Here is a 13,292-nt window from a genome sequence, read left to right as displayed (position 1 = left end):
TTCTTTCCAGTAGCATGGTGTACAAGTACTGCACCCTATTTCCCAATAACCAAACCTTAATGTGCATCTTAAATTACCACATAAACTTTATACATTTCACAACTTTGGATAACATATATGACAAATATTAAATAAAGCAAAAAGATAAGTTAGATAGATGATAGATGGTTCTGTATTGAAAAAGTATATACAATTCATATTATTAATACTGTACAAAAAGCTTTATCACTAAAAATATACTGTCTTGGTCTGTGTTATGTTCACAGAATACTAGATTTGCAGTGATGGTAGCAGCCAAAAATAATAAAAAAATAAAATAAATAAATAAAAAACAATAAAAAAGAAAAGAAAAGAACAAGTGTACTAAAATTTGCTGATTGAAAACATAATTCCATTTTATCATTTTTTTTTTTTTCTACCAGAATGAGAATAATGATCTGGAGAATTATTCTACAATATCCTTGAAGGCTTATTCTGGCCAGCGGCTGTCTGAGCCAGTGAGAGTTCCAGGGACACCAGAAATATTTGATCGGTCATACATACTGGAAAAAATCACTGGTAAAAGCTGGAACTGATGTGCTTATTACACCATCATCAATTCATCACCACATCCGTAATGCTGTGAGCTTTTATTTTAGATGGTGTAAAAATTCCAAACTGTGATGAGGTGAATCTACTGGAGTCATCGATTCAAAGAGCTACAGATATAGAGAAAATTTTGCTTAGTCTTCCAGCATCATTTGATAGGTTTCCATTATGGATCTCTTATAACAGCACCCCGCCAGGATGCAAGTAAGTCATTTAGGAGTCTTGAAAAAACAAAAAACAACAACAAAAAACTATTCACATAAATTGTTTATATTATAAATATAAATGTAATTTGTATAAAATATTAGTAATATAGTAAATATTGTATTTGAATAATAATATCATATTTGATATGTAAAACAATATTACATTTTTATACAAAATGCTTTTTTAAAGCTTTCAGATTGAACAGAAGAAAACATTTTCAGACATGTTTGAGGATGTCAAAGAGTACAGTCACTTGATTGTCACTCCACCCCTGCAACTGGCAAATATGGGAATAGAGGGACCTCTGCTGGTGTATCTCAGTGAAGGTCCAATTTTTAAATGTTTTGACTGTTAAAAGCTAGACTGTTTAATTAATTGATTATACTATAAATATACAATATAAACAACATCCTTAGGAGATTTGCAACTAAGTTTCATTTGCAATACTACCAGGGTATTAAAAACCTAATAAGATTTTTTTTTCCTGTATATATTTAGCAAAATATTTCAATGTAGACATTCATTCTGATCTAACATTATTTATCTATATAGATAATCTAGGTGTTTACTTGAACAAAAACAAGGCAGACCGGTATGAGATTAAGGTTTATGACTGTCTGTCTGGAAAAGAGACCACAAAAAATGTGAATGATCTGGCTAAAATGTAAGTATATCTAAAATTTAAGAGCTTTTCTCCATAAATAAAAGTCACAGGCTCTCTCTCTCTCTCTCTCTCTCTCTCTCTCTCTCTCTCTCTCTCTCTCTCTCTCTCATATATATATAGTGTTAGAGTATATATATATATATATATATATATATATATATATATATACACACACACACACACACACACGCACACATACACACAATGTATTTGATAAATGCTAATAATGCTGGAATGTATATTTGTGTTTTGGTTTGTGTGATCCTGCCCACTGTTTTAATTTACCAATAGGATAAAATTAGGGTATTTGGCAGGAAAATAGGGTATTTACTGCCAATTTTACCAATAGCCAGCAAATAAACTGGATCATAGATAGCAGATTTAAAAATCTAACAATAAAAACATTGAACACATTTTACATTAGCTGATCAACTTAAAGGCTTGTTTATTTTACATATATTAAAAAAAAAGAAAAAAAAAAGAAAAATAAGATTTCAAATTGACTTCATGAGTGAGCAGCTCATTTAAGCTTTTGCATGGTTTACTGTACAAATTCTATAAATAATTGCTTTTTCCAACCCTACCCATTCAGACTCAATGATACCAGAACTGACAACATTGTTGAAGTCAGTAAAACCCCTAAAGAGGCAATTGTGGTAAGTACTAGAGAAGCTTTTGTAAAGTTTACAACACTTTCAAATGGCTATAATCACTTATAAGCATAAAGTGTTGAATCATTTCAAAGCTCTATGGTTTCATAAAGTAATTATACAACATCCATATATAACTTGGAGTACTTAATTTACATTAACAAACAAGCTAATGAAAAATTAATGAATTAATGCTCCTATCAGGTGCTCTTTGATTCAAGTTCTTCAATGATGGAAGAATGTTATGACACTGCCAGTCAAATGAAGCGCATTGATGCTGTCAAGCAAATCTTTGACAGCTTTTCAAACCGAAGCATGTCATATGATTTTCAACATGTCATCTGCCTTGTGATGTTTAACGACAAAGTGAAAACTGTTCTTAAATTCACTGAAAATTTGGAAACCTTCAAGGTATTTTTGTCCTGATTATTACACCATTACCAGAATTAACCGCTATTTCTGTGCTTTTTGAATCACTAATGTATTGCATATTCATTTTTACTTGTAGAAGCAAGTGCATGCTATTGAAGCATCTGGGTACACTAGGTTATATGATGCACTTGTTCGTGGTATCTCAGAGCTTGACAATATCAAGAAAAGATTTCCAGCTTGCAGATGTCGCATCTTGTGTTTGACGGATGGCAATGATTTCAGGTGTGTTTATTTGTGTATCTATTCCTATCCTACTTGAATTGATGGTCTTAAAATATTACTACACCAACTAAAATGATTATGGATAATGTTTATTGTCTAATGTACAGTTCCATGAGTAATCCAGTCACCATTGCCAGAAAATTGATGGACAGCAATATTGTGGTTGATGCAGTTATTGTTGGCAAAGCAGATAACACTGTTTTACATGGAATCAGCTATGTAACAGGTGTGTGTGTTTGTATTAACATTTTTCTCTTCTAACCATTTTTAAGGCACAATTAACTCAAAATATTATTGTTTTTTATTTGAATTATTATATTATTTTTTTTTATGGGTCTATTTTATAAATATATTTAGGCACACTACTATCAGACCTATGAGGCAATTTGTTATTAAGTTTTTTCCATACATTTTAATTAAATGTTTTAGTATTTTCTGTAAATAACAATACAAGTTGTCAAATGGATTTTTGGTAAACAAAAAGAAAAGAGACTTCCATAAACACAATTGCTTATGACATCACAGTTCAGACTGTTGCTAGTTAAGGCCTCGAGACATTATTTGTGGTCAGTTTAGCCTAAAAGTGTTTAGCCTATCAGTATGTGTGTCTGATTTTAGAGTAATTTATAGGCATTTATTACTCACATGCTTAGCTTTAAAAAAATAAAAAATAAAAATAAATAAATAAATAAATAAATAGAAAAAAAAAGTGAATATGTGAATAGATTTTTAATGTAGGGTGAATTCAGGAATGTGGGATTGAAGTAATTGGGAATGGTGTAGTTTTTTATTGTATTTTATTGTTGACATGAAGGTATAGGATCCAAGGATCCAGACACAGGTGCAAACAATAAGTGCTGATGAGTCCGAGCAAAGGATTATGGGAATGACAGAGATATGGGATGGAGTCCCTTCTAGTGGTTGTCAAGGTCAATCCAGCTGGTGATCGTGACACATATAGCTCTCTTTATGCAATGTCCTACACCAATTCCAGAGCCCTGCAGAGTTTAGATTCAACCCTAATTAAATACACCTGATCCAACTAATTAAGTCCTTCTGGATTTTTGAAAACTACATTGTATTTGTGTTGGAGCAGGGTTGGTACAAAACTCTGCAGGGCTCCGGTGTAGTGCCAAAATTTGCACCCTGCCAGATCATACACCCCCTAGTATTGATAGGTTTAGGAGAAGGTGTCGGGGAGGGGTTAGGATTAGGCAGTCAGGTAGCAACGTCAACGATGGGGTGCATAATCAGGCATTGGTGCAGAATTCGGCACAACACCGGCCCTCCAGGAATTGAGTCTGACACCCCTGTCCTACACCCTCTCACTGAATCATAATCTAGTCATCCACCACAGGCATATCTCAGAAGGTTTGTCAGGCCAAGGGAAATTTATAGATTTAACGTCTCTTCCTGTTTATTTGTCATTAACTAACTGCAAGGTTTGTACTATCCTAGAACTGTATATTTCTGCCATATGGACATTACTTTGACATAGTCACCACTGATTAATTACTCTTAATTGTAATGAAAAGAGAAAAATGAATTTAAAAGAAACATAAATTTTCTGTGAAGCTGCTTTACAATAATGTGTATAGTGAAAAGTGCTATGTCTGGGGATTATAAACAGAAATGGGACTTTTCTTATTGATGTCTAGATGTTTGTTGCATGCCTGCCATACTAGAGACATAACCTGAGGTCCACAGTCTGAGACAATCTTCGGAAGTCCATAAACCCTGAAAACCTGGTTGAATAGGGTTTATGCCATTTCTTGCTGTTTATGCTGTAGAGAGACACTTTAGAGGCAGAGACAGCAAGACTTAGAGAATTGATTTGTGATGATGAGGCCTGTCCAGGGACTACAGACAGTGTGGAACTGTTAATGGTCCTAGCATGTGGAGCCAGAAGTGCCTAGTATTCTGGTGATGGGGCAGTCCTGGCCTAATGGTTAATGAGTCGGAATTGTAACCTGAAGGTTGTGGGTTTGAGTCTCTAGTCCGGCAGGAATTGTCAGTGGGGGGATTGAATAACCAGCCCTCTTTTCCACCCTCAATACCACGACTGAGGTGAGACCCTTGAGCAAGGCACCAAACACCCAACCGCTCCCCGGGCGCCGCAGCACATGGCTGCCAACTGCTCCGGGGGTGTGTTCACGGTGTGTGTGTTCACTACTGTGTGTGTGCACTTTGATGGGTTAAGTGCAGAGAAAGTGTTGGGATTCTTGTTTACATTAATTTGCCACACTTCACTTCACTTTCACTTTCATGATTCCCTATGGCTGGGAGAATGAATCTTACACTGAGATCTTACACTTTGGGCATTATAGCCTCCTTGCACTAGACAGATCTGAGTTTAAACTCCTGTAGTTAAAAACTTAAAAGAGTGTGCACTTGTTGATGAAATCCATTTTACTGACTAAATTATTTCAACATTGAAAGAAGTTGTCAGATCACTGTGGCTTTCTCTGTTGATTTTAGGTGGCTATTGCTTTAAGCCTGAGAATGCAAAAGTTGCCCTTAGGCTATTTGAAACGGAAACTGTCTTGTCAATGGAGCTGAGGGCAGAGAGAACAAGGGTACCTGTGTCTTCCATAAAAACAGAGGTATGAAGTAAAATTTAGCCTTTACAGCCTCAGAATACTTGTACATCTGATAAAGAACCAATGATTTCTGTAAATAATTGCAGTTATCGTGAAAAATATATATCACCATCAAGGTTACTACAAGATTAGAAATTAAGATTGTCTTCTTTCATTTGTTTTCAATAGGAAGACTTGACCAAAATCTTTGCTACCCATGGCTACAATGAAAGACCAGAAATTAAGCTTCCTGCTCAGATCACTGAGAAAGTGGCCAGGACAGAGAAGTATTATTGATTGTCCACATATTCACACTACCATGCCACTATTTTATTTATTTTTTAAATATCACACAAGCAGGAGTGTGATATGGCTCTATCCAATTGTTAATTCACGAGTCATGACATATCAAATACTGTTTCCAGGTCCAAGCTTTTACTCTGTTTCATGTGTGAATATCATTCATTTATAGCTAAGCTTTTAAAAAGTCACAGGGTTCTTTTAAGATCTAAAATGGTATTTGGACCCAGAAACTAAGTTACTTGATGTCAGACTTGACAAATGGCCATGATCACAGTCTACTCTGAGCTGTTCCACGTCCTCAGACTCAGAATTATGCATTTCTATGGCAACACTATGGCAACTCCATTTCTATGGTAAACATTCACATGCTTGCAGAACTCGTACTTGAACTCTTGTAAATTTTAAAAGCTTTTAAAATATCGCAGTGTACTTTTGAGATCTGAAATGGTGTTTGGACCCAGAAAATGTCAGATTTGACAAATTATTATAGAGCCATATTGCAGACTGCAAGTGTGATACTGCTTTTGCTGCCTGACCGGGATGTGGAACAGCTCAGAGTAGAATGCATGTGTTATCTCGGAATTATGGTAATTATGACATGGCATGAACGCAGCCTGTCCATATCCTCAAACTATGGCAATATCAACATCACTGACGCCTAAATGAATCTGAGGCGGTCAGGTGGTACAGCTTTCAGAACATTGCCAGCTTTCAAGTTATAGTTTACAATGGCTTCCAATATGGCTCAACCAATCATTATTAAGGAATCAATAGCAATGCTTATTTTTCTTTCCTGTAATGGTTCAGATTTATACTTCCCCTGCCAAAACTTTCACTGCCCACCACAATAATTTAATCTGATACATAAAGAAAATTGTTATCATTTAGGAAACACTTATATGGTTCTTTTCTTTAAAGAAATTCTAGTAAATATGAATTGATGTTCTAAATATTCTAGGAAAGTAATAATTTTGAAGAGACTTTTAATTCATGAATTCCCTAAGTTGTAGAAACACTTAAAAAGTTGTAGGGGATATCATGTAATTCTTTTTATTCTACATACTAATACACAAATAATTTCCTTATTAGTGTACTAAAAAAGAAAATACGGGAATCTAAGTCAGGCCGTTTCATGGAGAAAGATAAACGGATCTTAGAAGAGCTGAAGAGTCTTCACTGTGATCCCCATCCATATTGTTCTGTGTATCCCTCAGAAACCGACCTCAGTAAGTATGATTAAATCTACTTTTATGTGTTGGTCAAAATAAGACAGTTCATGCTATTTCTCCTGCTGTACCAATAGTTCCTAACATCAGTAATTTTCAATAATTTGATAATTAATTAAATAATAATGAACAATATCAGTAATTGATGGCATGTGGGGGGCATACAGAATCTAGGTTGTTTAGATATCTTTACAAAACTGACGTGATGATTTTGATACTTGACCCTTGAAAATGAAAGATGGTTAGTCTATATGTAGTCTCACCACCTTAAAATTTCTGTTTGTGGGTAGAAGTGTCTTTGATGTATATTGCCCACAGATATAAAAAAGCCATAATCCTCAAAAACCTGGCAACCCATTAATTGGTTTGCATATCTGCATATTTCAGCTTTTTGGAGGATTGTCATGAAAGGGCCTCCAGAAACGCCCTATGAGAGTGGAACCTTTGAGCTGTATTGTCAGTTTGGCCATGATTATCCAGTAAAGCCACCTGCTGTACGGTTTTGCACTCCTGTATCCTTGAGCCTTAGTAGTGTCATAGTAATTTTCAGAAACTGATTTCTGTTTTTTCATTAATACATTAAGTGTAAAGCATAGAACATAGAGCATTTTGTACTCTATAATATCCTAAACTGCAGTACAGATTTACCATTGCAACATCAACAGTGTGGGAAGGATTTGTCACAACATATTTGATCGAAACTACTCAGCTGATGTTACTATGAGAGAGATATTGGATGCTATATATGGACTTCTGATACTCCCAGAGGCTGACGATCCTCTAGACAGGTAGCCTCCTATTCTTCACCTGGTGTTTTTTATTTTTTTTTTTTTATTTTTTATTACCACTTTAAAACTCTAAAAGTTTTTTTATTATTAAATGGACTTAACAAATCTGATATAATCAGAACATACCACAGACAGAGACTAAAGTCCATTTAGGTTGTAAAATGCATTACTTTATTAATTTAGCATCGATCTGATTCTGCACATGTATTTTTGTCCACCATTGTATCGTTAGCATATTAGCAGAGGAATTCCTGACTAGTAAAGAAATCTATGAGCAAGCAGCTAAAGATGACACTGCAATAAATGCACATCAGTCCATGGAAACCATTGAAAAGGTAAAATCTTTTTCATTCCATTATTACCAATAAACATAGCCCAGAGTTTTTGCCATAGAGAACTCATGTTTCTGAATTTTGAAGGACACACAATTACTGGACAATCATACATTTTAAAATGTCTCAAGAACGTATAAAATTTGAAAAGAAAGGTACTTGAGCAGCCCCTAAGTCAACATTTCAACAGGTTAAAATTGTACATATTTTATAACGTATAAATCTGAGCTCTGTACACTTGTAGTAAATTAAATTGTTAATCATTTCTATATGCATATATTTGTTAGGATATTATCCTGTTTTAGGAAAAATAGTTATTAAACAACATTACAACTTTATGTATGTATTTGTTTATTTTTGCATTTCAATCTGTTTTTCAGCAATATATAGTTGAGAGCGATGTTGAAGTGCCTCCTCATCTGGTATGTCCTTTGTCAGGAAAGATGTTCATTGATCCAGTCAAGGCCAAAGGTGGATATGTGTACGAGCGAAGAGCCATTGAGGAACATCTTAAGACGTAAGTTTCAGTGGATTAAAAGTTGAGATTTATTCATTAGAGTGATGTACAATTTATTTGTGTTAGTGCACTGAGAGTAACTGAGTTAGGTGCTCAGAATTGTGCGGGAATTGTGTCTTGTGGTTGCTGTTCACATGGAGTTGCATCATCGAGGTACAGCAAAAGTCTGGGAAAGTGATTTTATTCCTTGAGGAAATGTTATGGTATATCAAGGTGCCATTCACCTATTTTCTAAATGAAACTAAGATTTGCAGAAGGGGTGTCAGGCAGAGGGTGATGGTGAAAATGAGTAAAGGTTCCTTACCAGACAGAGGCCCACAAACAAGCTATTTTCATAACTCATGATATTATTATAGCAACATTATATGCTTATAAAATGCTATTAGAAAGGAAGTTGTCTTGCATGCTTAGATAGAAGGGATCTGATCTACCTGTGGTGATCTGCAGATGAAGTTCCTTGCTTTAATGTTGTCTTCTATATTGAGGAGGTTTATAGTAGGAAGATAATAACAGATTTTTTTTTTTTTAATTGTTGCAGGAACAACAATGATCCAGTAACAGGGAAGGCACTTAGTTGCACAGATCTTACTCAAGATAAGAACATGAAAAAATCTGTTGTGGAGTATCGCACATCCCAGCTAGAGGAAACAGATGGCTAAATGATGTAGATAATGTTTCGGCAGTGATTCTACTACACTATAATAATCACACAATCCTCTTTATCATATTCATCCTTCATTTTTTTCTTTTTCTCGTATAGAAATTACAAATTCCACTGTATATTATTAATTTGATGTGTTATTCAATGTATCTTATGTATCTTTACTTATGTATTTAAATAATTATCTTATTTAGAACTGATAAATTTTAAAGGTATACAAGAGAGGTTATTATAGAAGCTTTTATTATTGAATCCCCGCAAGATTAAAAAAAAAAAAAAAACACTCACAATTCAGACCTTTTTTGTGTGTGCAATTTTGAGTTTATGTCTGATAATTCAGATGTTTTTTTTTTGTTTTTTTTTTTTTGGGTCAGAAATTTACCTTTTTTATTTTTATTTCCATGGCAGAAATGATCTTTCATAGGTTATTGCATATTGAAATATAAATATAATCAATTTTCAATTTCCTTTCAGAAAATTACATTAAAGAAATTGTCAACTGTAAGAACAGTTAAACAGACATTCAAATTTACATTTAATGTTATAAATTTATTTTACAGTTCAAAAATTCAGTTTAAAGTATATTAAATATCCATTTTCCATATCAACCTGTTTGTCTTGCTGTGTTTATATGTATTCTTTTTTTACAGTACCACACAATACATGACAGAATGAGACAGACACAGAAATATCTCAAATATGTTATATGTAAACATTATTTATGTGTATATATTATTGCATATATGTTCTAGCTTAATTACATCTGGCTCAGTTTATACTCAATTTTACTAATATTTTAAATGTTAAAAATTACTTTTGACAGGTCAAAAATCCACAAGGCAAAATTATCTCTAATAATTGACTTCCCTTACCAAAAAGTAGTATACTTCAAGTTTATTTTATTAAGTATACTGAAGTAAAGTTCAAGTATATTTAGACTTTTTGTAAGTATAAGTCAAGTATACTTAAATGTCATTTTAAGTATATTTCTGAGAAGTACATAGAGCCCATTTCTGAGAAGTATATAAAAAGTAAACTAAAACCATACTTTCCTATTTTTAGTTTAAAAGAAGTATACTAATAGCACTTGAATAAACTTCTTTTTCGTAAGGGTTGTGAAATTCTTTGTCACAAAAAAATATTTATGTAAGGATCCACCCACCGGCCCAAAAAACGGAATCCAGTGGCCTGGTCGAAGGTTTAATGCATATTCGGTCTTTTACTTGTGCTTCTGAATTTATCAGAATTTAGTGTAAATTTATAGCTCAGTGTTCAGTCTGACTCCAATTTCATGTGATCACTGAATTTAGACAATGTTTCTATTTAAAAACTGATCACAAAGGTTGATTATGTATCAATTTTGATATTTGATTATTCCGGACTCACTATACTTTCAATTATCCGTTCACTAGGGACCTAATGTCTCTTTTAAGTCTCACGCTAGCTTCACGTGGATCTTACGATCACAAACTCGCCAGTCTGATGTTAGTCAGAGGATGTAGGTAGACTAATACATGTTTTGCCTGACGCCTACTGCTTGCTTATGACAAAAGTGTAGTTAATTTAATCTTTTCCCATACAACTTGCTAACAGCAGCGATAGACAGAAATCAGAAGGTCCCTGATGACGTGCCTACTGCTCCTATCATTCTCGAGCCTTCAGTTTGACCTATCCTAGCCGTAGATTTGCGGTAACAAATGCGTCCTCACAGTTTACTAGTCATAATGATTTCAGAAGAGTTTAGGGTAAATCAAATATAGCAATTTATTATCAGTCAGGTAAAATTGTATCATGTCAGTTACATAATGAAACAATTAGAAGCCAATTTAGAAAGGATAGTGTAACTGTAAATCACATTGTAGTTGTGTTGCAACTTTGCTCCTGCACATAAACACTGTAGCCATATGGGGAACGGCCAAGTGATCCACGCAGGAGGCACACATATTTAACATAGTCACACATGTAACAGTTATCCTAATTTAAGACACATGGTCTAAAATGCATAGCAAAGGCACTCAGGTGTTTTAGAGAATAAACTTAACTAGCCAATGTGTACATGTAGTAGCACAAACAACTATACAGTGTGCTCTATAGGCACAATGTGTTTAACACAATTACATAACTTAACTAAATAATAGTATACCTGACTTCAGGAAGATACATAGTATGGAGCATATGAAATACACTCCACACTATGGGCTGATCTGACTACAGAATCCCCCATAGTGTTTTGTCACTTCCCTTACATACTCAGACCAGACAATAAAGAAATCTTCAAATCAGTTGTAAAAACATAAAAGTCCTTTTGGTTCTTTAGGTTCCCGTGGTCACATCAGGGTCACACCTGGCTGGAGATAAACATTCTCACAGACCCCTAAAGGGGGACACACCCTCTTCTCAGCAGAACACAATTCTACAAATGTTTTCAGTCTTTCTTATAATACAAGTGACTACTGTGAAATTGAGACCAATTTGCCAATCGCACAAAGACCTTTAAAATGACACCAAACATGAAAAGTTTACGATCATGAATCCTGAAGATATAGTAAATGTTTTATGTGAGTGTAACAACTTTTAGTTGCCTGGACCATGTGCCCTGGGGGGAAGGATGGGTGAAGGTACCAAAGAGCTAATGGTCTTTCTTCCAGATTTTCCTATCTGTTGTCTTGTGACATGGCATTTGCATTGCGAGAGTTTCTGAGTGTTTGGCTCCACAAGGAGATCAAAGCCCATTGTCTTGTTGCATTTGCATTTGTATTGCGAGAGTTCCTGAATGTTTGTCTTCACAAAGAATTCATTTCATAAGGAAAGAATTTCACTCCTTACATTTATTTGAAATACATACATAGTATGTAGTTCACAGTACCCTGACTCTTCAGTGTTGGTCTGTTTTGAAGGCATGTGTTAAGTGAATTTATATATAGACTACAGACAACTTTTTAATTAAAATGGACACTTTATTGCAGATCATAACATAGTTCAGTTTTCATAAAGTTAACCTATAATTGGTTTAAAGCATTTGTAAACAGGGTGGAGCCGCCTCTCATCCAGGATGGTGATAATAAATGGTATTTGTGATCACAACAGTCTTCAGCAATTAATGCATCAAAGGTTGCTGCTCAGCCTGAAATCCTTGAACAACTTCCTGATTTATGTGGTTCAGTTAGGTGGTTGAATTTCACCATCAGTGCAACAACAAAATTCACTAACAACCAGTATTTAAATCCTCATTTATGTCACATCAGTCTTTCTGACATGTAGGGCATGTTAGGAAGCCCCTTATAGACAATTCATTAGAGGAAACACATAATTAAAAGAACACAGATGGTAAAAGCCAGCTGTGAGACCTCGATATTACTCCAGAACCTTTGGCTTCAGGTACATAAGGAAGATCTTGTCAACTCAACTAGTGATGATAAAATATCTTTTAGAGTGGAACACATAAAAGCATCAAACACGCACAATCATACATACTTGTCTGTCTTGTTTTAGTGAAGCAACAGGTGTCTTTATCTTAAATCAAACAAATGACCACCCAGACATCCTAGAGCTGGGTCTTCACAATCACATTCAGAATTTCAAAAGTAACTTTCAAAGAGTAAGACTCTTCTCCAAATAATCTCGGGCAGCTTTTCACATTATGCTTGAATCACTTCAGTTACAGCAACTTTTAAATGTGACAATTACCATTCTAACTTTTTGAACTACAGTGTTTGTGCATTTGAATGAAGCACACTAATAGTCCTCCTGCATCCTTCAGAAAGTCCTGACTGGGTTCTCCAAAGATGAAGAACTCAAGCTAAATGGATAAACAGGAGGAAATGGCACGGTTGCAGAATATAATGTATCACGTTTCTTATAGGCTTTTTTTTTAAATAGTTTTATTATCTTTGCATAAGGTGCAGAATAATAGGAAATGCCCAATGGGAATGGTGATTTCAGCCAGATAATGGGACAGATCTGAAACTATTAGGGAGTTGTTGCTGTTCCCTGGCCACACTTCATCTTTTCCAGCCTTTTCGAGAGGTGGCTGTTACTGGACTCCAACTCTTCAATCTTGTCCAGCGCAGAGCGTAACTACCATGAAAAAAAAAAAAGTTGTGCAAGCCATTCATATTATTGT

The 13,292-nt window shown here is 34.6% G+C and overlaps 1 protein-coding gene and 1 pseudogene across 2 annotated transcripts in view; one reads left to right on the top strand and one right to left on the bottom strand.

Annotated features, from left to right (window-relative positions):
* LOC109095722 overlaps positions 1-9,777 on the top strand; it is a 28,342-nt gene extending 18,565 nt beyond the window's left edge. For both annotated transcript variants that reach the window (XM_042763692.1, XM_042763691.1), the window contains 16 exons: positions 423-558; positions 639-792; positions 985-1,121; positions 1,348-1,459; positions 2,052-2,115; positions 2,314-2,520; positions 2,618-2,763; positions 2,871-2,989; positions 5,242-5,366; positions 5,532-5,629; positions 6,735-6,871; positions 7,259-7,383; positions 7,514-7,659; positions 7,892-7,994; positions 8,372-8,508; positions 9,047-9,777. In XM_042763692.1, the coding sequence (XP_042619626.1) occupies positions 423-558; positions 639-792; positions 985-1,121; positions 1,348-1,459; positions 2,052-2,115; positions 2,314-2,520; positions 2,618-2,763; positions 2,871-2,989; positions 5,242-5,366; positions 5,532-5,629; positions 6,735-6,871; positions 7,259-7,383; positions 7,514-7,659; positions 7,892-7,994; positions 8,372-8,508; positions 9,047-9,167 (2,067 nt within the window). In that variant the 3' untranslated portion in view covers positions 9,168-9,777. The remainder of the gene's footprint in view (positions 1-422; positions 559-638; positions 793-984; positions 1,122-1,347; positions 1,460-2,051; positions 2,116-2,313; positions 2,521-2,617; positions 2,764-2,870; positions 2,990-5,241; positions 5,367-5,531; positions 5,630-6,734; positions 6,872-7,258; positions 7,384-7,513; positions 7,660-7,891; positions 7,995-8,371; positions 8,509-9,046) is intronic.
* A 2,313-nt stretch (positions 9,778-12,090) lies between these two features.
* The window catches only part of LOC109093629, a 34,673-nt pseudogene continuing 33,471 nt past the window's right edge, over positions 12,091-13,292 (bottom strand).

Source organism: Cyprinus carpio, chromosome A9 (genome assembly GCF_018340385.1).
Source record: "Cyprinus carpio isolate SPL01 chromosome A9, ASM1834038v1, whole genome shotgun sequence".
NCBI classification, from domain to species: Eukaryota; Metazoa; Chordata; class Actinopteri; order Cypriniformes; family Cyprinidae; genus Cyprinus; species Cyprinus carpio.
The sequence above is the reverse complement of the archived record's forward strand: the minus strand, read 5'-3'. Positions and strand labels throughout refer to the sequence as shown.